At 43.6% G+C, this 18,294-nt stretch overlaps 1 protein-coding gene across 1 annotated transcript; it reads right to left on the bottom strand.

The window, feature by feature from the left end:
* Window positions 1-1,054: 1,054 nt before the first annotated feature.
* On the bottom strand, window positions 1,055-14,921 carry LOC147891701 (uncharacterized). The gene is made up of 2 exons (XM_087388765.1): window positions 14,738-14,921; window positions 1,055-1,991 (listed from the first exon to the last, which is right to left on the bottom strand). Exons 1-2 carry the CDS (start codon window positions 14,907-14,909, stop codon window positions 1,189-1,191), a joined length of 975 nt encoding a protein of 324 aa, XP_087244891.1. The 5' UTR covers window positions 14,910-14,921; the 3' UTR covers window positions 1,055-1,188.
* Window positions 14,922-18,294: the final 3,373 nt, after the last annotated feature.

Genomic DNA, 18,294 nt, shown 5'->3' with positions numbered 1-18,294 from the left:
AGATATGGTAAGACATGCTTCATTTCTCAATTAGATGCTTATCCATGCTAGTTAGCTTTATTCATCAATTAGACTCCATGCTTCTTTTTACTATTCACTCTTCCTAGTTCAAAAATTCACAACTAACAAACGACACATTATTTTAACGTAGCATCAATTGGAGATTGTTTGTAATTTTGCAAATAAAGTTCCCATGACAATTTGGAGGCAACTGAAACAGTGGAGCTTCCCATCGGCACATGAGGAGTAAGCTCCTAAGGAGTCATATAGAGGAGTGTCAGGGCAATGAGGGAAGAGGAGTGAATGTAAGTTGGGGAACGTTGGACGAGACAGGTTGGGAGATGTTGGACGAGACGGACAAGAGGTAAAGGGCAAGAGGGAGGGAAAGGGAGAGAGAGCACAAGGAGAAGGTAGGGAAAGGGCAAAGAGGGAGGACAAGGTAGAAGACCACATCAGTCGAGTTGTGAGAACTATGGCACTATGGTACACATGACTCGTCACAAGCTGAGAACTTCAATTCAATCAAATGTAGTGGAAAATATATGGAAGAACCCTAGAAAGAACATGGATTTCACAAGTCGGATGTAAATATTGACCAAGGCTATTTGAGTAATGGAAGGGAACCCGTAAAGAATAGCATATATGCTAATGTTCTCCAACAATATAGTACACATGGATTTTTCATTGCAACAAACTCAAATATTACAGAGACACACATAGAGCAATTTACTATGAAGCCTTATTCTCTCATGGTAGACAATAGAGGTGGTAGGGATTCATACTGCGGCACCTAAGAATATAGCATACAAATCATTCACTGTAGGAGAACTCGGGGACTTGACATTATGGTTGATGTGACGTAAGTAGCTTGTAGTGGCACAGTAACAAATAACACGTAGAGATGACGATAATAGTAAGCTTGTTAGTAAGCAGAATATTAATGTAAGTAGCTTGTTAGTTAGTAGAATATTAAGGTAAGTAGCTTGTAGTGGCATATTAACGAACGAAATGTAGAGTTGACAATCATAGTTAGGAAACTTACGATTGCTTTGATCAAACTCAAAAAGGTTCAAATAATATCAGCCGGCATGCCCTTGAATGCCTGCATAGCAGGAAAAACCTTGCTCTGTATATTTTGAAATCTTTGGCATCCAACAAAAACTGCATGATATCCCAAAAGCAAAGATTTTATAATGTTACTTTTATATTATCCACAGGACCCTTCCATATCAATGTAGCCTTCTTAGCCAGCTGTTGACTTTCGCTCAGGATGAATGAGGTCAATCTGTGTTGTCCAATTGGTTGATAAATATTCACATTTATGTTCTTACGCAACAAAAGGGCTTGTCTAGCAGGAACCACATTGGCCCACCAAAAATCACTTAGCACACCAAACATTAATGACCAATACTCAGGATTCCGATCTACTCGAAAAATAGAACTCCCATTCAACGTCCAAACAAATACGTCAAGCCAATCTCTATCCAAAATCTCCATAAGGCCTTGCACCTGAGGCATGTAGTAATAGGGAACTGCAGACCAGGGCGCACACAGCTCTGGTCTCCCCTTATTATGAGGACATTTCACCTCCAAGATGCCACCTTTCTCATACACTCCGGATACACCTTCATCTATCAGACCATCAGGAGATGCTCCCAGCCAACCCTGCAAATCGTCCCCCTCTTTATAAATCTTGAATGCCAAATCTAGAATAACATTTCCTGTTACCTCTTGGTATCTCTGCACTGCAATAACTTCGTTGTTGATGCCCCATTCTGTGGCGGAATTTCCAGCAAAGTTCCCTCTGCGACCAATTTTTTCTTCCCAAAGTTCTACTCTTTTATCAATACCCCAGAAACCTAAAGCTGATGAAAACGTGCTAGCAGTTAGTCTTGACTGTCTCAATTCCCGCCATTCATCCGTCCGCTGCCTCAGTACTGAGTTGCATTCATGTGGTGCAGTATTGCTTCCTTGAACAAGAGTAATGTCATCTTCAATCACAACCAAGTCATTGATCAATTCAAGAACCACCAAAATAACTGAAGGTGATAAGTACATTGATTAGATCCTGTTTTTGCGATTGTACCCATGTATGCATGTATGAACAGACCCGTGTATGAGGACCCTGCCCCCTCCCCCCCACCCCCCCCTCTCTCTCTCTCTCTCTCCAGCCTCGTTGTTTGTCCTCTACATCTTTCCTTTTTCCTTGCGTCATGTTGATCGGTCAAGATTTGTGTCCTTAAGGAAAGTCTGGTCCTTTTATACCCCCCTAGTTGCTTTTGCCCATGGAATCAAGAATGCTGCAGCCACGGCAATTTTTGAACACCTTTGTCTATGTTGCATTAATAAAAGCCTCTTACTCTTACATTTGGAAGAGATTTAGCAAGGTTATGCCACAAGCTCAAGGGATCTCTCCAACCCCCAACAGCAACGGGTGAAAGTTCTCAATATTCGTCTTGCGGACATGTATCATGCTGCATGTCAGCATAAGCTATAGATGATGTGAGCAATTTTTTGCCACGAGTGTAATGAATAATGTAAGCATTCACTGAGCTTGCAAGTTAAGTGACCTCAGGAGGTTATGCCGTCTCACAGATCTGTAATAAGGCATGTAGCCATTTTTTGGGCTTAAAGCATCTCTTGTTTTTTTTAAAACCACGATTTATGAGGACAAAGAAGGAGAGGGAATGTTATAGATTCAATAGGACTAACCATGGCTACCAAGATTTGATAAACCATGTTATAGCCAGTTGAATCCAATATTTGGATAGATCTGGAGTAACCCAGGAATGGTGATAGCCAGGGCTGAGACAAGGCTAACCTAGAATCTGTTGAGACCAAAGATTAGGACACAATCTAAATGAAATATTAGGAATAACCTACAATTGAGGCTGGCGCTAGCATGGACAAGGCTTAGATTCCAAGAAAAAGGCTATCCTAAGAAAAGCAAGGGTAATTTAGGAAACGCAAACCTTTTATGAACAAGTGACCATAACTCTTATGTCTAAATTGGATGCCAAAAATGGTAGAGCTATTCTTATAAATACAAGCCAAGGCTCAATATTCTGGACATCTTGGGAGAGGTTGGAAGCCTAGTATGGGATTCATCTTCTAACTATCAAATAGGCCTTTGTAAGACTAGAATAAGTCCAATCAAACAAATTTAGATTTTTTGTTGTTCTAAAGACCAAAAATCTACACAGAAAATAAAAGAGAAAACGAAAGAGAAGAAAAAAGAGAGGTAAACAAAAACTTTTATGAAAAACACAAGGAAGACATACTTAGCAAGCAAAGCAACACTTATGTCGTCATCAGTGCCCAAGCATAAGCAGCTATACTAGGTTTCTAAAGACCCGCAGAGTCTCTAGCTTCCTTGGTGGTCTACATCTAAGGCTTGGAGGTACAAAACCTATGGCAGGCAGGCGAGCTTGCTAGCTCAACCTTAGGGTTTTGTTATCATGTCGTATATACATATCGATGAATCCAGGAACATGCCTAGACTCAGCCTCTAAAAACACAACATAGTGCAGTCTCGATCTCATGATAGTCACTCATAAGGTTAAAAACCATAAACTCCATCACGCATAGCAGGGACTACCTATTCTAACATCCCGACTGGCGTCATCAGCGTCCAACAATGGGTGTAGACCATAGTATAAATATATGTTCTCACAGAAACAAATCCACACACCCACACATACTTGAGCATCCATCAAAGCTCTTCGACTAGTTTCTGTCAGCACTCCAAAGGTGAAGAGCACACCCAGCATGACGGAGGCTAGCACTAAGGGAGAAGGCTAATAAAAAACTAGTCCAAAATCTCTTCATGTTCGTATGGTCATCAATGTGGTTTGATAGATCAAGGAATTCTAACTCAAGGCGATTAGCCCCATGGGGTGCTAGCTAGGCCTTATACTTGTGGAACTATAGGAGGTCCTCTCTGATGACCTTGTTCGCATCTTCATACGTGATCAGTAGGAGTGGGGCCTCACAGCTATAGTAGTCTTTACATATGGAGTCTAGGCCTGCAAACCATCTATACATCTAGGCATACCAAGTCCTCCTATCTCTGTTTGCCCCTAGAGACTTAGATGAGCTCAGGGCCAACCAGGGTATCTTACACCGTCCGAATGTAGTGATGCTGAAGTCCATGACTCCATGAAGGTATGTCACAGATTTCTACATTCCATCGCCCCCACCTAGAGCGGACCATACCTACTTGTTTTTTAGCTTGTCCATCCCACTCGTCACTGAGCACATCCCACCACACATACATCACCTATCAGGAATTCAATTTGATCATAAATAACTCCTACATACACTGCCATGATACCCTTCTACTAGAAAATAGAGCCGCCTATCACCCGCTCCTTTCATGATGCCACTCTCTAGTCCTTTTCCCACACCACCAAATCCACCCACCCACCACCCATTGATCGATCCCTTGCAACAGCTGGTATGATGAAAAGTGTGAGGCCTTGCGCAGTCAACTTCAATTCGAAAACAAGCATTAGCTTCTAATAACGAGGACATCATCATCTAGTCTGTCGAAAGAAGAGGGACTTCATCCACTAGAATGTGAAAGAATTCCTAAGCATTATGTTTAGCAATAATTGTTAGCAGAAGTTTCTCGAGCAAAGGTCCCCAACGCCCTTACAGACCCGACCATCTGGTACACATATGCACATACCCTCTATAGCATCCCTCATCAGCCTCGCCTTACCTCTTATTCACTCTTCACTACCGTTGGTATCAAACATGCAACCCTAAAGTTACACAATGGCCAAGCCAAAAATCGTGAGGGACTATGCGCTCAGTACATTGCACATGGACTTAGCACCTGTATACAAGTGCAAGCAATGGAAGCAATGGAAGATGGAAGCAAGCTGAAACTATATGGCTGCTGTAATGAATGAAAAACATAGTACAAAGTACATATACCTAGATGAATCCAGGAACATTCCCAAACTCATCCTCTACTAAAAACACAACATAGTGCAGTTTCAATCTCACGATAGTCACTCGTAAGATTGAAAACCGTAAACTCCATCATGCATAGCAAGGACTAGCTACTATGACATCCCCACTGACGTCATCAACGCCCAACAGTGGGTGTAGACCATAGTATAAAAATATGCTCTCACACATACAAATCCACACACCCACACATACATGAGTATCCATTTATGAGTTTCTGTTGGCACTCCGGAGGTGAAGGGCAAACTCAACCATGACGAAGGCTAGCACTAAAGGAGAAGGCCAATCAAAAAGTAGTCCAAAATCTCTTCATTCAAGCTACAACTGCTTGTGAAGTCTTAACGATTTCATTTTAGTCTCTCGCAAACAAGCATCTAAATCTAGCTGATAGGGCAACGCACCATTTAAGATAGAAAGAATTATCGCACCATTTAAGTACAATATAATGAAACCCTAGGACAGGGTGTCCTAGTAGTACCTAGTGTACTAAATGGCCCATGTCCTAAGTGTGCTAACTATCCTAACTGCCTATACCTTGGCCTATAAGGCACATACCAGGGAACAGAAGGCACCAATGGATAGCCCATGGGATGGCCTACAAATGCCCCTCCGTGGTATGGTCTGAAGTACCCTGGACACGTCTCAGAATACCTAAATAGCTAATGCCATGGTTGCACATGTTCATCCCATATGGATATAGCAACCTATGATTGTACAAAGCTGTTATGCTCTAGCTGGGATAGCATGACCTCGGATAGATCGGTGGGCATTTTCTCTTAGATGACCAACTTTTGTAATAGTTAATGTGCGTAATTAAATGGTCAAGAGAAGTAACTGCCAAGGTCCTAGGTGAGGGCGGAATGGCATTGACTAGGTAGTTCTAATAGGGCTAGGGCCTAGGTGCATCTAAATGTGCAAATTGCCAAGGGGCAATTGTTTTTAAATGAACTCCAAGAGAGGGGTAAAAAAAGGATGCATCTAAGAAGGGGCCTAAAATGAAGACATGTGGCCAGGAACTAGGGAATTGTGGGTCTCAGGGATAAGAATAATGAAAATAACGAAGAGCATATACGAAATATGATGCATCAACGATCCCTGAGAGTTGGCTGGGAGGAAAAATTCAAAAGCCATCGCCCGTGATAATTAACACGACGTGAAGAGATTTATCTCGGGAGAAACGACGAGATAGGAAGAAAGTCTTTTACATTGTGGTATCAGAGCGAAGGTAAGGTAGAACCCATCGATTTGTGACGGACAGCAGGTGGAGGATCAGGGGATACGTGATGAGCGACGTGCACGATCTATGACGAATTAGGATTGTTGGCTGTCTGTGACAAGGAACCCTTGGTAGCGACGTGAGTGTCAAATATATCGACGGAAGCCCGTGAGGCGTTGACGAAGAGGAAAGCATCGATGGCTCCCGGATTGTCAACGCGAAAGGCTAGCAGGTCCCGTAACGCGCTGAAATGCAATTGGGGCTTGAGCGCAGGGGATGCAGCGCAGGGGCAAGTCGGCAGTGCATAGAGATTAAATGACTGCGCACGTACCAAGGCAGCCTTTGAGGAGAAATCAGAGCGAGATCAGAGCGTAGTTTTTGAAGGATATGGATTACGTTTTGTAATGGACGATGGGCGGCAGACTGGAGCGATGGAAAAGAATCTGGCGCAACTTCTAGAACAAGCGTAATTTTGACGAATCTCAGTTTGTATATTCGATTCTGATTCTGCAAGTAAATCAGCGTGGAGTCTGATCTACTTCGAGAACAGTGCATTCAGGAATCAGATTCTGAGATTAGAGTGAAACCTCGGAACTGACGAGAGCAGGGCCGAAAATTTCGAGTCTTGAAGTTGCATTCGGTGCATTAAATTCGCTGCAGATCGACTGTTCAGAATCAGTTCCTGATACTTGGACTTGGACGAGTTTTTGAGAAGAAGAAAGCCCAGGGAGCATCTTTTTCCTTTCGTTTGAGTTTCTAGTTTTTCGAGTACCGCAGAGAGAAATTCGAAAAATTGTATATATATCACTTTGGAGTTTGGCGTGTTGAAAAAACAGAAAAGGGAGAGAGTATATATTTTGGGGAAAAAAAAAAAAGGAAAAAAAGGAGATATATACATTTTATTTTTTCTTTCAAGAAAAAAATAAATACCGAAGGACAAGATTCCAGGATGAATCCTGAAGAATCTAGGATTCAATCCACACAACAGATGTCACATCATGCAGTACCTACTTTGATTGGTAGGATTTCGATATTAGAGGATGCTTTACAGCAGATTATGAACCAGCAGCCTCAAGTGAATGCTGGTCAAAATGAGATCAGGGAGATGGTGCAAGCCTTGTCGGCTAGACTGTCTAGAATTGATAAGGGCAAAGCTCCAGCGCAGAGCCAGAGCCCAGTATACATTCCTTAGAGCGCGCAAGGGTCAAAGTGCCCAATATCGCTAATTATAGACTGGAGAAGTACGCTGGTTGGATGACTGAGCGCAGCTCTGATGTGATCGAGGTTTGGTTGCACAAGTGGGAAGAAGCCTTCGCCATTTGTGAGATTAGATCCGATCTAAAGAAAATCCGCGAGGCCACACACCTGTTTATTGAGGCAGCGGACAGATGGTGGATAAAGCAACAGAAGGATCAAGTTGCTCCAACCACCTGGGAAGGGTTTAAAGCTGAATTCAAGAAACACTTTCTCCCACCTGATGAAGAGTCCCGAGCTTGGGATGCTTATAGAAATCTTCGTCAGAGGAGTCTGTCAGTGGCAGAGTACACTGACAAATTCAGGGAATGTGTCATGAAAATAACAGACCCTCTCCCTATGTCGGTTCAGTTAAAAGACTATATCTATGGACTGAACGACAAGATCAAAATGGAAGTTCGGGCTAAATATGTGACTACACTAGATGAATCTATAGCAGTAGCCCTGAACTATGAGGATGCCAGAGGCAGATCTGGTGGATTTGTGCAGGCAGGGACTCAGTATGAGCACCCGAGAAAAGGGGGATTTCAGAGGAAATGGGTTTCAAAGACAAGTGTCTCGCAGCCAAGTGGCCAAACCAAGCAGGTGAAGCCGGTTGAGGGACCAGTAAAAACAAGTACCACCGTTGGGGTGAAAAGGAAAATAACTCCAATGGCAGCCCGGGCTTGGTCAAAGTCCTCGTTGACCCCTGAACAAAAGGAGAAAGCTAGAAAAGAAAGATTGTGCTTCGGCTGCCTTCAGCGACATCAATGGAAGGATTGTCCACTGAATAAAGACCGTCGCACGGCTAATATGATAATATCTGAATGCGACGTAGAGATGCAGGAGAGTCCCAGTGCGGAACATATGCAGATGCAACTGGCAGGACCTTCTCAGAGGTTAGTACCTTGTTTGTTATGTGTATCTGTTGCTAAGTTAGTGACGAGTGCACCTGATAACATCCTATCTAAGCCCGCAGCAATGGGGTATACGGCCTTTAATGATACGGAGTTAATTAAAATGAAAGGGCAGGTGACCAGTCATGATGTCATTGTGTTGTTTGACTCGGCGTCAACTCACAATGTGATTAACTCCAAGCTCGTGAAGAGGCTGAAATTAAAGACAAGTCCATCTGACTATGCGTATACAGTCAAGATGGCAGATGGAAGTTCAACTGAAGTATGGGACCAAAGGGTTACCCAGTTGGAGCTTCGGATTCAGGACTATGCTGAGAAGCTTGATTTTGAAATGACCAAGCTTGCTCATGCAGATATAGCCCTGGGAATGGCGTGGCATTCTAGGAAGAATCCAGCCATTGATTGGAAAAAGCATGTATATCAATTCAAGATGAATGATGTGCTTTATGTCTTACGAGGTGAAAAAGATATACCTCAGGGACCGTTGGTTTCCGTGATGGAAATCAGAAAGGTTCAAGTTGAGTTTTTATTCCTTTGCACAGCATCGGTAGAGCCGATGGATGAGTCTTCGGCTAGCACTGATGTTACGCAAAGTGGTGAGATGGCCAAGCTGGCTAATCTTATAACAGAGGAGTTCTCTAAATGTTTTAGGAACGAACTACCTTATGGGTTACCTCCAGAGCGGAAAGTTCAACATAAGATTGAACTGATCCCGAGGGCAGAACCTGTAAGTAGACCTCCCTATAGAATGAGTTTTGCTGAAGAAGCGGAGGTGCGTAGGCAACTGGAAGAATACCTCAAGTTGGGGCAGATTCAACCAAGTTTCTCACCTTTTGCTTCGCCAGTGATATTAAAGAGGAAAAAGGATGATACGTTTCGCCTCTGTATAGATTACAGAGCATTGAATAATATCACTGTTAAGCACAGGTATCCGATGGCTCGGATTGATGATTTGCTAGATGCATTACATGGAGCCGTGATTTTCAGCAAGATAGATCTTAAGTGCGGCTACCATCAGATCCGGATTAGAGCCGAGGATGTGCATAAAACCGCTTTCAGAAGCAGGTTTGGTCATTATGAGTTTTTGGTAATGCCCTTCGGACTTACCAATGCTCCAGCGACCTTCATCATGCTTATGAACGATTTACTACGTCCGTATATCGGAAAGTTCGTAGTACATTTTATTAACGATATCCTGATATTCAGTAAGAGTGTTACTGAACATCGTGAACACTTAAGGATAGTGTTCAGTACTTTGAGGAAAGCCAGTCTTTATGTGAATAAAAAGAAAACTATACTGTGTATGGTTAGGCTTGAGTATTTAGGGTTCATAATTACTCCACAGGGGGTAGAAATGGATCCGAAGAAAGTGGCTACGATACTAACTTGGCCAATCCCTCAGAGTCTGACCGCGTTGCGATCATTCTTGGGATTTGTCCAGTTTTATAGAAGGCATATCAAAGGATATTCTGGAATAGTATCGCCATTGACTAATCTGACCTCAAATAAAGTACCTTTTGTTTGGGGACAGAATCAACAGGAAAGTTTTAACACCATAAAACAAGCTGTGGTCTCAGGACCGGTGTTAAAAATAGTTGATCCCCAGAAACCGTTGTTCCTAGAAACCGATGCAAGTGGCATTGCGGTAGGAGCAATCCTCCTTCAAGAGGGAAGGCCAGTAGCCTTTGAAAGCAAGAAGCTTTCTCCCTCTCAAAGGAATTGGCCAACTCATGAATTGGAGTTGTACGCAGTTATCCATGCTTTGAAAACATGGAGGCATTATCTGTATGGTTCAGAGTTTTATGTGGATGTGGATCATGATACTCTGAAACATTTTTGTAAACAGCCTGACTTGAGGGGCCGCCAAGCTAGGTGGGCAGAGCTCATGCAGGAGTTTAATCTAACGATTCGGTACCGAAGAGGAAAAGACAATAAGGTAGCTGATGCGTTGTCTCGCATTATGCACAACCTGAGTTTCGCGGTATTAGAGAGTGCTCTAATGACCGAGATCAAAGAAACTCAGAAGGTGGACGAGTTTGTCCAGAGCTTATGGCCTAAAGCTCATGTGTTAAAACCCGGGGAAAGTGAAAAGGATGACCTGGCATCCAGAAAAGGCCAAACTTATGCAAGATATACCATAAGGGATGGTATGCTAGTTAGAAATGGCAAGGTTGTAGTACCTGGTCAGAATGATCTCAGGCAGAGAGTCATTCGACAGTGCCATGATAGCCCGTGTGCGGGACATCCAGGAGTCGAGAAGACCTATGATCTCGTGAAGCGAGATTTCTTTTGGCCAAAGATGAAAAAGCATATTCATGAATATGTGACACGGTGTTTCTCGTGTCAGGTAAGTAAGGCCGAGCGGGTGAAGCCACCCGAACTTTTACAGCCCTTGGAAATACCACTAAGTAAGTGGGAGAGCATTTCCATGGATTTTATTATAGGGCTACCTGCAACACAAGGAGGGTATAATTCTATCCTTGTGGTGGTTGATCGTCTAACCAAGATGGCTCACTTCATTCCGACTAGAGAGTCTGTTAGTGCCCCGCAAGTGGTGGATTTGTTCATTAGACATATATTTCGTCTGCATGGATTGCCTAGATCCATAGTGTCAGACAGAGATGTTAGATTTACCGGTCATTTTTGGACAGCGGTATTTGAGACACTAAGGACTGAGTTGGGAATGAGTAGTGGGGATCATCCTGAGACGGATGGTCAGACGGAGAGAGTCAACCAGACTTTAGAGGATATGCTGAGGGCATATGTGTCATTGAGGCAACATACATGGGACAAGTGGTTGCCATTGTTGGAGTTTGCCTACAATGATAGAAAACATTCATCTACCGGGTTCAGTCCGTTTGAGCTGAACTATGGTTATAGACCAGCCAATCCGACTATAGTTGGAGTACCTCAGAAAGTGCCTAGTGCCACGAACTTTGTAGTTCAGATGCGGGAGATGCTAGCACTTGCGAGAGCTAATATCCGCCAGGCTATGGATAGAGCCAAGGTGTATGCGGATGAAAATCGGTCTATAAGAGTATTTGAAGAAGGAGAAAAAGTTTTTCTCAGAATTCCTTCGCACTCGAAGTCGTTGACTTCAGGAGAGTGTGCTAAGTTATCACCTCGATACTGTGGGCCGTGGTTAATTCTAAAGAGAATAGGCAGTGTAGCCTATAAATTAGAATTGCCACCGGGGTGTAAGGTGCACCCGGTTTTTCATGTTTCGCGCTTAAAGAAATTTTTGCATACAGGTGACTCACTAATCGAAGGTGTGGTTTTGTTTCAGGAGATAGAGGATATTGCAAAGCGCCAACCAACAAGAATCCTGGACCGAGGAACAATGCAGATACGAAATCGGAAGATACCCACGGTGTTGGTTGCATGGCATGGTCAGCCTCTATCGGAAGCTACCTGGGAATCCGTATACCAGTTACGGAGAGCGTTCCCAGATTTCATCATCGAGGACGCTGATGCTTGAAGAGGGAAGGAATGTTATGCTCTAGCTGGGATAGCATGACCTCGGATAGATCGGTGAGCATTTTCTCTTAGATGACCAACTTTTGTAATAGTTAATGTGCGTAATTAAATGGTCAAGAGAAGTAACTGCCAAGGTCCTAGGTGAGGGCGGAATGGCATTGACTAGGTAGTTCTAATAAGGCTAGGGCCTAGGTGCATCTAAATGTGCAAATTGCCAAGGGGCAATTGTTTTTAAATGAACTCCAAGAGAGGGGTAAAAAAAGGATGCATCTAAGAAGGGGCCTAAAATGAACACATGTGGCCAGGAACTATCTGGGGAATCAGGGGTCTCAGGGATAAGAATAATGAAAATAACGAAGAGCATATACGAAATATGATGCATCAACGATCCCTGAGAGTTGGCTGGGAGGAAAAATTCAAAAGCCATCGCCCGTGATAATTAACACGACGTGAAGAGATTTATCTCGGGAGAAACGACGAGATAGGAAGAAAGTCTTTTACAAAAGCATAACAGATCAAGTTACAAAAGGTACTAAGTTCAAAGCTTGTTGAAAAGCTTCAAACTTAGGTCAAGGAAGAGGTTTCATAAGAGATCTACCAAGTTGTCTTCAGTGGGAACATAAGACAACTGTATATCACCTACTAACAATCTCTTTCTGACATAGTGATAATGAACCTCAATATACTTTAGGTGGGCATGGAACACTGGATTCCGTGCAACAGCCAAAGCACTCTGACTATTAGTGAAGATGACGGTAGAAGCTGTCTGACATACATGAAGATCTGCAAGTAACTTCCGAAGTTCACTGTACTTGTAAAAGCTGCTCTGTACTCAACCTCAAAGTTGGAAGTAACGATTGTAGTCTATTTCTTACTAAACCAAGAGATGCATGAAGTACCAAGCATGAAACCGTTGCCACTATGTGACACGGGTGACAAAACAGTGAATCCATGCATTAATTGGCCTTGTAAAGAAGGCCCAAATGCTGAGTTCCTTTGAGATACCTGAAGACACGCTTCACAGCTTGCCAATGGTGTGTAGAGGGGCTGTGCATGTATCTACTCCATTGTAAGACAGCATACTGAAGATCTGGCCTCGTATAGCATAAATATACCAAACAACCAACTGCCTACTGTTGAGAGTGACATCACCATTGTCATCATCAAATGACAAATGAAAACAAGGCTCTAATGGTGTGGATATTGGCTTGCAATCCTCAAACTGAAAATGTTGCAAAAGCTGTCCATTGTGACAACTAAATCCCGGCCTCATGCCTATCCTCTGCAATAGAAACACCAAAAACTGCAAGACCTAACGACTCCTTTTCAGATGCAATTCTCTTCTTGCACTCAGTAATGTCACGCCCAGTTTTCCTACAATAGTTAAATCTCTTTTTCTTTTTCTTTTCACCAGAAGAAGAGGCATCAGATGAATTACCAGGATGTGCATTAAGTGGCGTACCAATTGAAACTTTTGCTTTGTCCTTATTTCTATACTGAGTGGAAAAAGCTTGGTCAATAGCGATGAAGCATTTCTATTCACACTGTTGGAATGGTCACCTCCCCATCTGTAAGCCCCCATATGAGGAGAGCATGGGGGAGGTGGACCTAGGGATGTATAGACTGCCACATGGGCAGAGAATGGGGCTGCCACATTGGCAGCACATGAGCTGTCATGTGGACAGCACAAGAGACCTTGTGCAGGAGAGATGGCGGGGGCATGTAGCCCTGGATCTGGCCTGGCAAGACAGAACTTCAGAACAGGTGCACGGGCTGGAACAGGCCCCGAATAGAGGCGCACAGTTGGCGCTGACATCATCAACTGTACGGAGCAGGGTACAAGGCTGTACGGGGCTGGATGAGGCCTGTTGGAGCATCAAAGGAGGCTGCTATGAGGCAGGGACCTGCCTTTATATAGGGCTGGTCCCTTGCCTTGATTGGAGAGCCAAGGCCCTAGAAGAGTGGGCCATAAAATCCCCGGTTTGTGAGCCCTAATAGGGCTGGACCAGCCACAGACTGGTCGGCCAGAATGGGGTAAGCTGGTCGGTTTTTGCCAGCCCCCTTGGGAGCCTATAAAAGGAGGGCCTTTGGGCCCTCAGTCACATCATCTGGAGCAGCCAATCCACTAGCAGAAGGAGCAGCAGCAGGGCTACCTTTGGGCCTACATTCAGGACGAGAAAGAAGTACCTTGTGCTGCAGACCTAGCTCACAGGAGGCTGCCCACCTAGGCTGGTTTCCAGACAGCAAGGTGGAGAGGATCACTCTAGACAGAGAGTCTACATTTGCTCAAGGTGGAGCACGCGGGCTCAGAGATCTAGGAGTGCTTGACATTTAGTAGGAGAACCTTTTGGTATTGTATCCTGTCCTACTTTGTGGACGGACTGAAATATAAAGAGTTGCTTCTATATTTGTTTTTGAGCATTGTCTATTTACTGGCTTGCATGTCTATGCACCACATTCTCGGAGTTTTAACCAGAACACCACAAAAAGGTATAGGAGACCAACCTTGTTTCAGAATTGGCATACTATCTTGTCTTGTCAAACACAGGCAGCTCTAGGCCCAACGCATGCTTTCTCGACTTCTAATTGAATGTTTCCTTTTCCATGTTTAAATAAACTGACCACATATATACGGATGCTTTCCTCTGTCATCCTCTAAATGTTTCCAGCCCCGCGCTGAGGTCTACGTCGAACGATTGAGCTGGGAATCTAGGTCGTAACGTGGGACGTTTTGACAGCAGAATGAAAAACGTGAAACGGAGAGAAAGCTGCAAAATGCGCTTATAGTGTGATGCGGGAAAAGGAAATTGAACCTCGTTTCGCCGCTCATCGTAGGATGCTCACGCAGAATGACCCGAAGATTCGAGGGTGAGACAGGAACCATGAAAGTGGGAAGGGAAGAAACAGATGTGCTTACCGATTATGTTGGCAGAGGGAAGGCAATGAGCAGAGGAGCGATCCACGGGCAGGGAAGCTATGCAGCTCTGAGGTGCTCCATTAATTGTGAGATGTCTTGGTTGTGAGAATTTGAGGGGAGCGAGGGCTGGCACACTGTAGAGAGAGCGCACGCTACATCTCCGAAAGTGCATGCTGATAATGAAATGAAGTATGAAGTGAACTTGGACTTTGAAGTCATATTACCCCTTCACTTGACCTTGGTTTAGGCTTGGTTGACACCACCGGTTTGGCCCAATAGGAGGGACGGAGCGTGAAAACATAGAAAGCTAAGGTTGTACTCTCGTAGGCGAGTAAGATGAGCCACCAATAACCATATGTTGTACCTCCGGCGAGAACCAAAACCAAGAATCTCGTGAAGTCGATATAACATACTACCACCATGAAATAGTGGCGAAAGAGGGTCAACATGACCTGACTTCTTGTAGCTTTCTCATCAGCATCTTGGCAAAGGCGCTTGATTGACCAACTTGTTAGAAATAGGACACCACACCAACATCTTACATCCACGAGGAATATTAATCTGCCCGGACATCAAGTTGATATCAACAAATGTACATTCACAAGAAGAAAGAGGTCACTATCTACATTTTCTACTATATATTATGTGCATGCATGCATACACATACTACAAATTGTGTATATGGCATACACATAAAATTTGTGCATGCATGCCTATGTGTGGGTTAAAAAGAGAGTGTAAAGTTGCAGTCAATCACGACTGTTGGGACTATTCTAAACCTCTTGGGAGACCTCTCTACTTCCACGGTTAGGTGTGTGGAAGGTCTAAGAGGACCCTTGAACATGTTGGGATCCCTAATCGTTGTGCTAGATCACCTATGAGAGATAGAGTATGGGGACTCGCATTGCTAGGACTCCTGCTGATGAGAACTTCCTTGGGATCCCTGCTGCTGATGTTGGTCAGTGGGGCTCAGAGTGTGTTCAGAGGCCACGGAGTCATGAGAAGGAGAACGGGTAGTGTCTAAACAACATCTAATAGGTTTAGCAGTTTGTTCAACTCATGCCATAGAAAAGTGGGATTTTAGGGTTTTGAAATGCTTCATATAGTCTTTTTGAAGCACTTTAGGCTTTTTATTTATAGGCCCTTTTAAATTAGGGTTTGTCAAGTGCCCCCCCCTTTCATCGCTCGTTCACTAATGCTAGCTCTTGGAATATGAGATTGACTCGGAATAGTATTAACTTTATTCATCGAACATTTTACATTTAGGGTTCTCTTAGGACCTCTAACTCTACATTGCAACCAAAGCACAACCCCTTGACTCTCCCTATGGAGGACTTCCAAGCAACACATCTCCTTGTCTTCTTGACATGTTGAACCACTTTTGCAAGACTTGATTCAATACATGACAATACTTAAACCGCTGACTTGGTAGACTCTTGTCAGCATATCTATAGGATTATCATCTATATGGACCTTAACAAGCTCTATGCGCTTGTCCTCAAGTACCTCCTTGATGAAATTTTACCTGACCTCAGTGTGTTTGGTCTTTGCATGAAAGACCGGAGTCTGTGCCAGTAGTTGAATAGCACTCATGGAATCACTATGCAATGTTGGTACACCTGTATGAATCCCCAAATCTCCCTTTAGATGATCAAGCCATATAGCCTCCTTGCAACCCTCCGTGGTTGCAACATACTTGGCCTCTGTGGTAGACAAAGCAATGCACTTTTGTGTGCAAGACATCTACGACATTGCACCACCTGCAAAGGTGAACACATAACCAGAATTAGATCTCCTACTATCCACCTGCCCTGCATAGTCTGAATCTGTGTGCCCAAGTACACGCTTCTCTCCTCTACCAAAGAAGATGCACATTTCCTTGGTATCCTTCACGTACCTCATGATGCACTTAACTACCTCCCAATGCCTCTTTCTTAGATTAGCCATATACCGGCTAATAGCTTCCACTGCAAATGCAATGTCTAGTCTAGTAACTATCATAACATACATAAGACTCCCAACCGCTGATGCATAAGGAAGCTTGGCCATCATGGCCCTCTTCTCATCTTATTTGGGACTATCTTCCTAACTCAGTTTCACATATGGAGGCAATGGAGTACTTACTGCCTTCCCCCCTCCAAATTGAAATGTTGTAATACTTTTGTAGCATACTCCTTCTGTCCAAGCCAAAGGAGTTTCCTACTCCTGTCACATGTGATGCAGCAAGTCCCAAATCCTTCAAGTCAAAGGCCTCATGCAACTTGGCCCTTTAATGCATCTAGCCCATAAGTGTTCTTGCTAGCCAATAGCATATCATCCATATAAAGTGCCAGGAGTATTAGGCTCTTACCCTTAGCCCTTTTAGAGTAGAGGCAGTGATCAATCTCACTTCTTTTGAAACCCCAGGACTGAATGAAAGCATCAAATTTATAATATCATTCTCTAGGCACTTGCTTAAGGCCGTAGATACTCTTTTTCAGCTTGCAAACCAAATGTTCTTTGCCCTTTCCTTCAAAGCCTTCTGGTTGTACCAAGTAAATTTCCTCATGCAGATCCCCATCCAAGAAAGCTATCTCAACATCCATCTGCATAAGCTCCATATCCTCTACTGCCACAAGTCCAAGTATGCATAAGTGTAGTCATCTTCACTACCAGAGAGAGAATCTCATCAAAGTCCACACCCTTCTATTACTTGAACCCTTTAGCAACCAAACAGGCCTTGTACTTAGGCACATCATCACCTATGACCTTCATCTTGTAGACCCATTTACATGGCAATGCTTTCTTTCCATCTGGCAAAGAAACCAAGTCCCAAGTCTTATTCTTCATGAGTGAACTCATCTTTGATTGCATAGCATACTCCCACTTGCACTGATCCTGACACATCATAGTCTCTCTATAGCAAGAAGTCTCTTTGCAATCAATAAGCATCACATAGTCTACCCATGGAGCAAATCTATCAGGCAGTCTAGACATTCTAGTTGATCTTCTCCAGGGCATTTCAACTTGTTGTCCTGTCTGCATATCAGCCACTTTTGGCTCATCATTTCCACCAATAGATGATCCATCATTTGCCCTTGATTGTGTACATGTGGGAGTATTTGGTGACACCATTTCTTGCACATTTGGTGCATGGACAACTTGTTGTCTATCAACATATGCAGGTGGATTCAAATCATGGAAAGTGATTCTCCTCCTTTCCACATCCCTCATGGGTGTTATGCATCTTCTTCTCATTGAAGACCACATCATGGCTTTGTATGATCTTCTTTGCTTCTAAATCCCAAAGATGATAGCCCATCTCTCCACTTTTACCATAACCCAAAAAAATGCATTTCCTAGACCTAGGATCTAGCTTCTTCCAAAGGGCACATGTGCATATGCCTCACACCCAAATATATGCAAATGAGAGTAAGAGGGCTTCTTGCCACTCCATGCCTCTTTAGGAATACCACCATCCAAACTCTTACTAGGTGATTTATTCATCACATGCACTACAGTCTTCATTGCCTCATCCCAAAAACCACAAGAAAGACTTGCATTGGAAAGTATACATT

This window comes from Dipteris shenzhenensis, chromosome 17 (genome assembly GCF_047967505.1).
Source record: "Dipteris shenzhenensis isolate YYH24624 ecotype China chromosome 17, Dip_SZ_1.0, whole genome shotgun sequence".
Classification (NCBI taxonomy): domain Eukaryota; kingdom Viridiplantae; phylum Streptophyta; class Polypodiopsida; order Gleicheniales; family Dipteridaceae; genus Dipteris; species Dipteris shenzhenensis.
Note: the sequence above shows the minus strand (reverse complement) of the source record. Positions and strands in the feature narration are given on the sequence as shown.

Excerpts from the sequence above, each read along its gene's own strand:
- LOC147891701 (XM_087388765.1), bottom strand. The coding sequence starts at position 14,909 with ATGCACTTTCGGAGATGTAGCGTGCGCTCTCTCTACAGTGTGCCAGCC. Across the intron at positions 1,992-14,737 it reads TCCCTCTGCCAACATAATCG|ATGACATTACTCTTGTTCAA; the intron begins GTAAGCACATCT and ends TTGTGATTGAAG.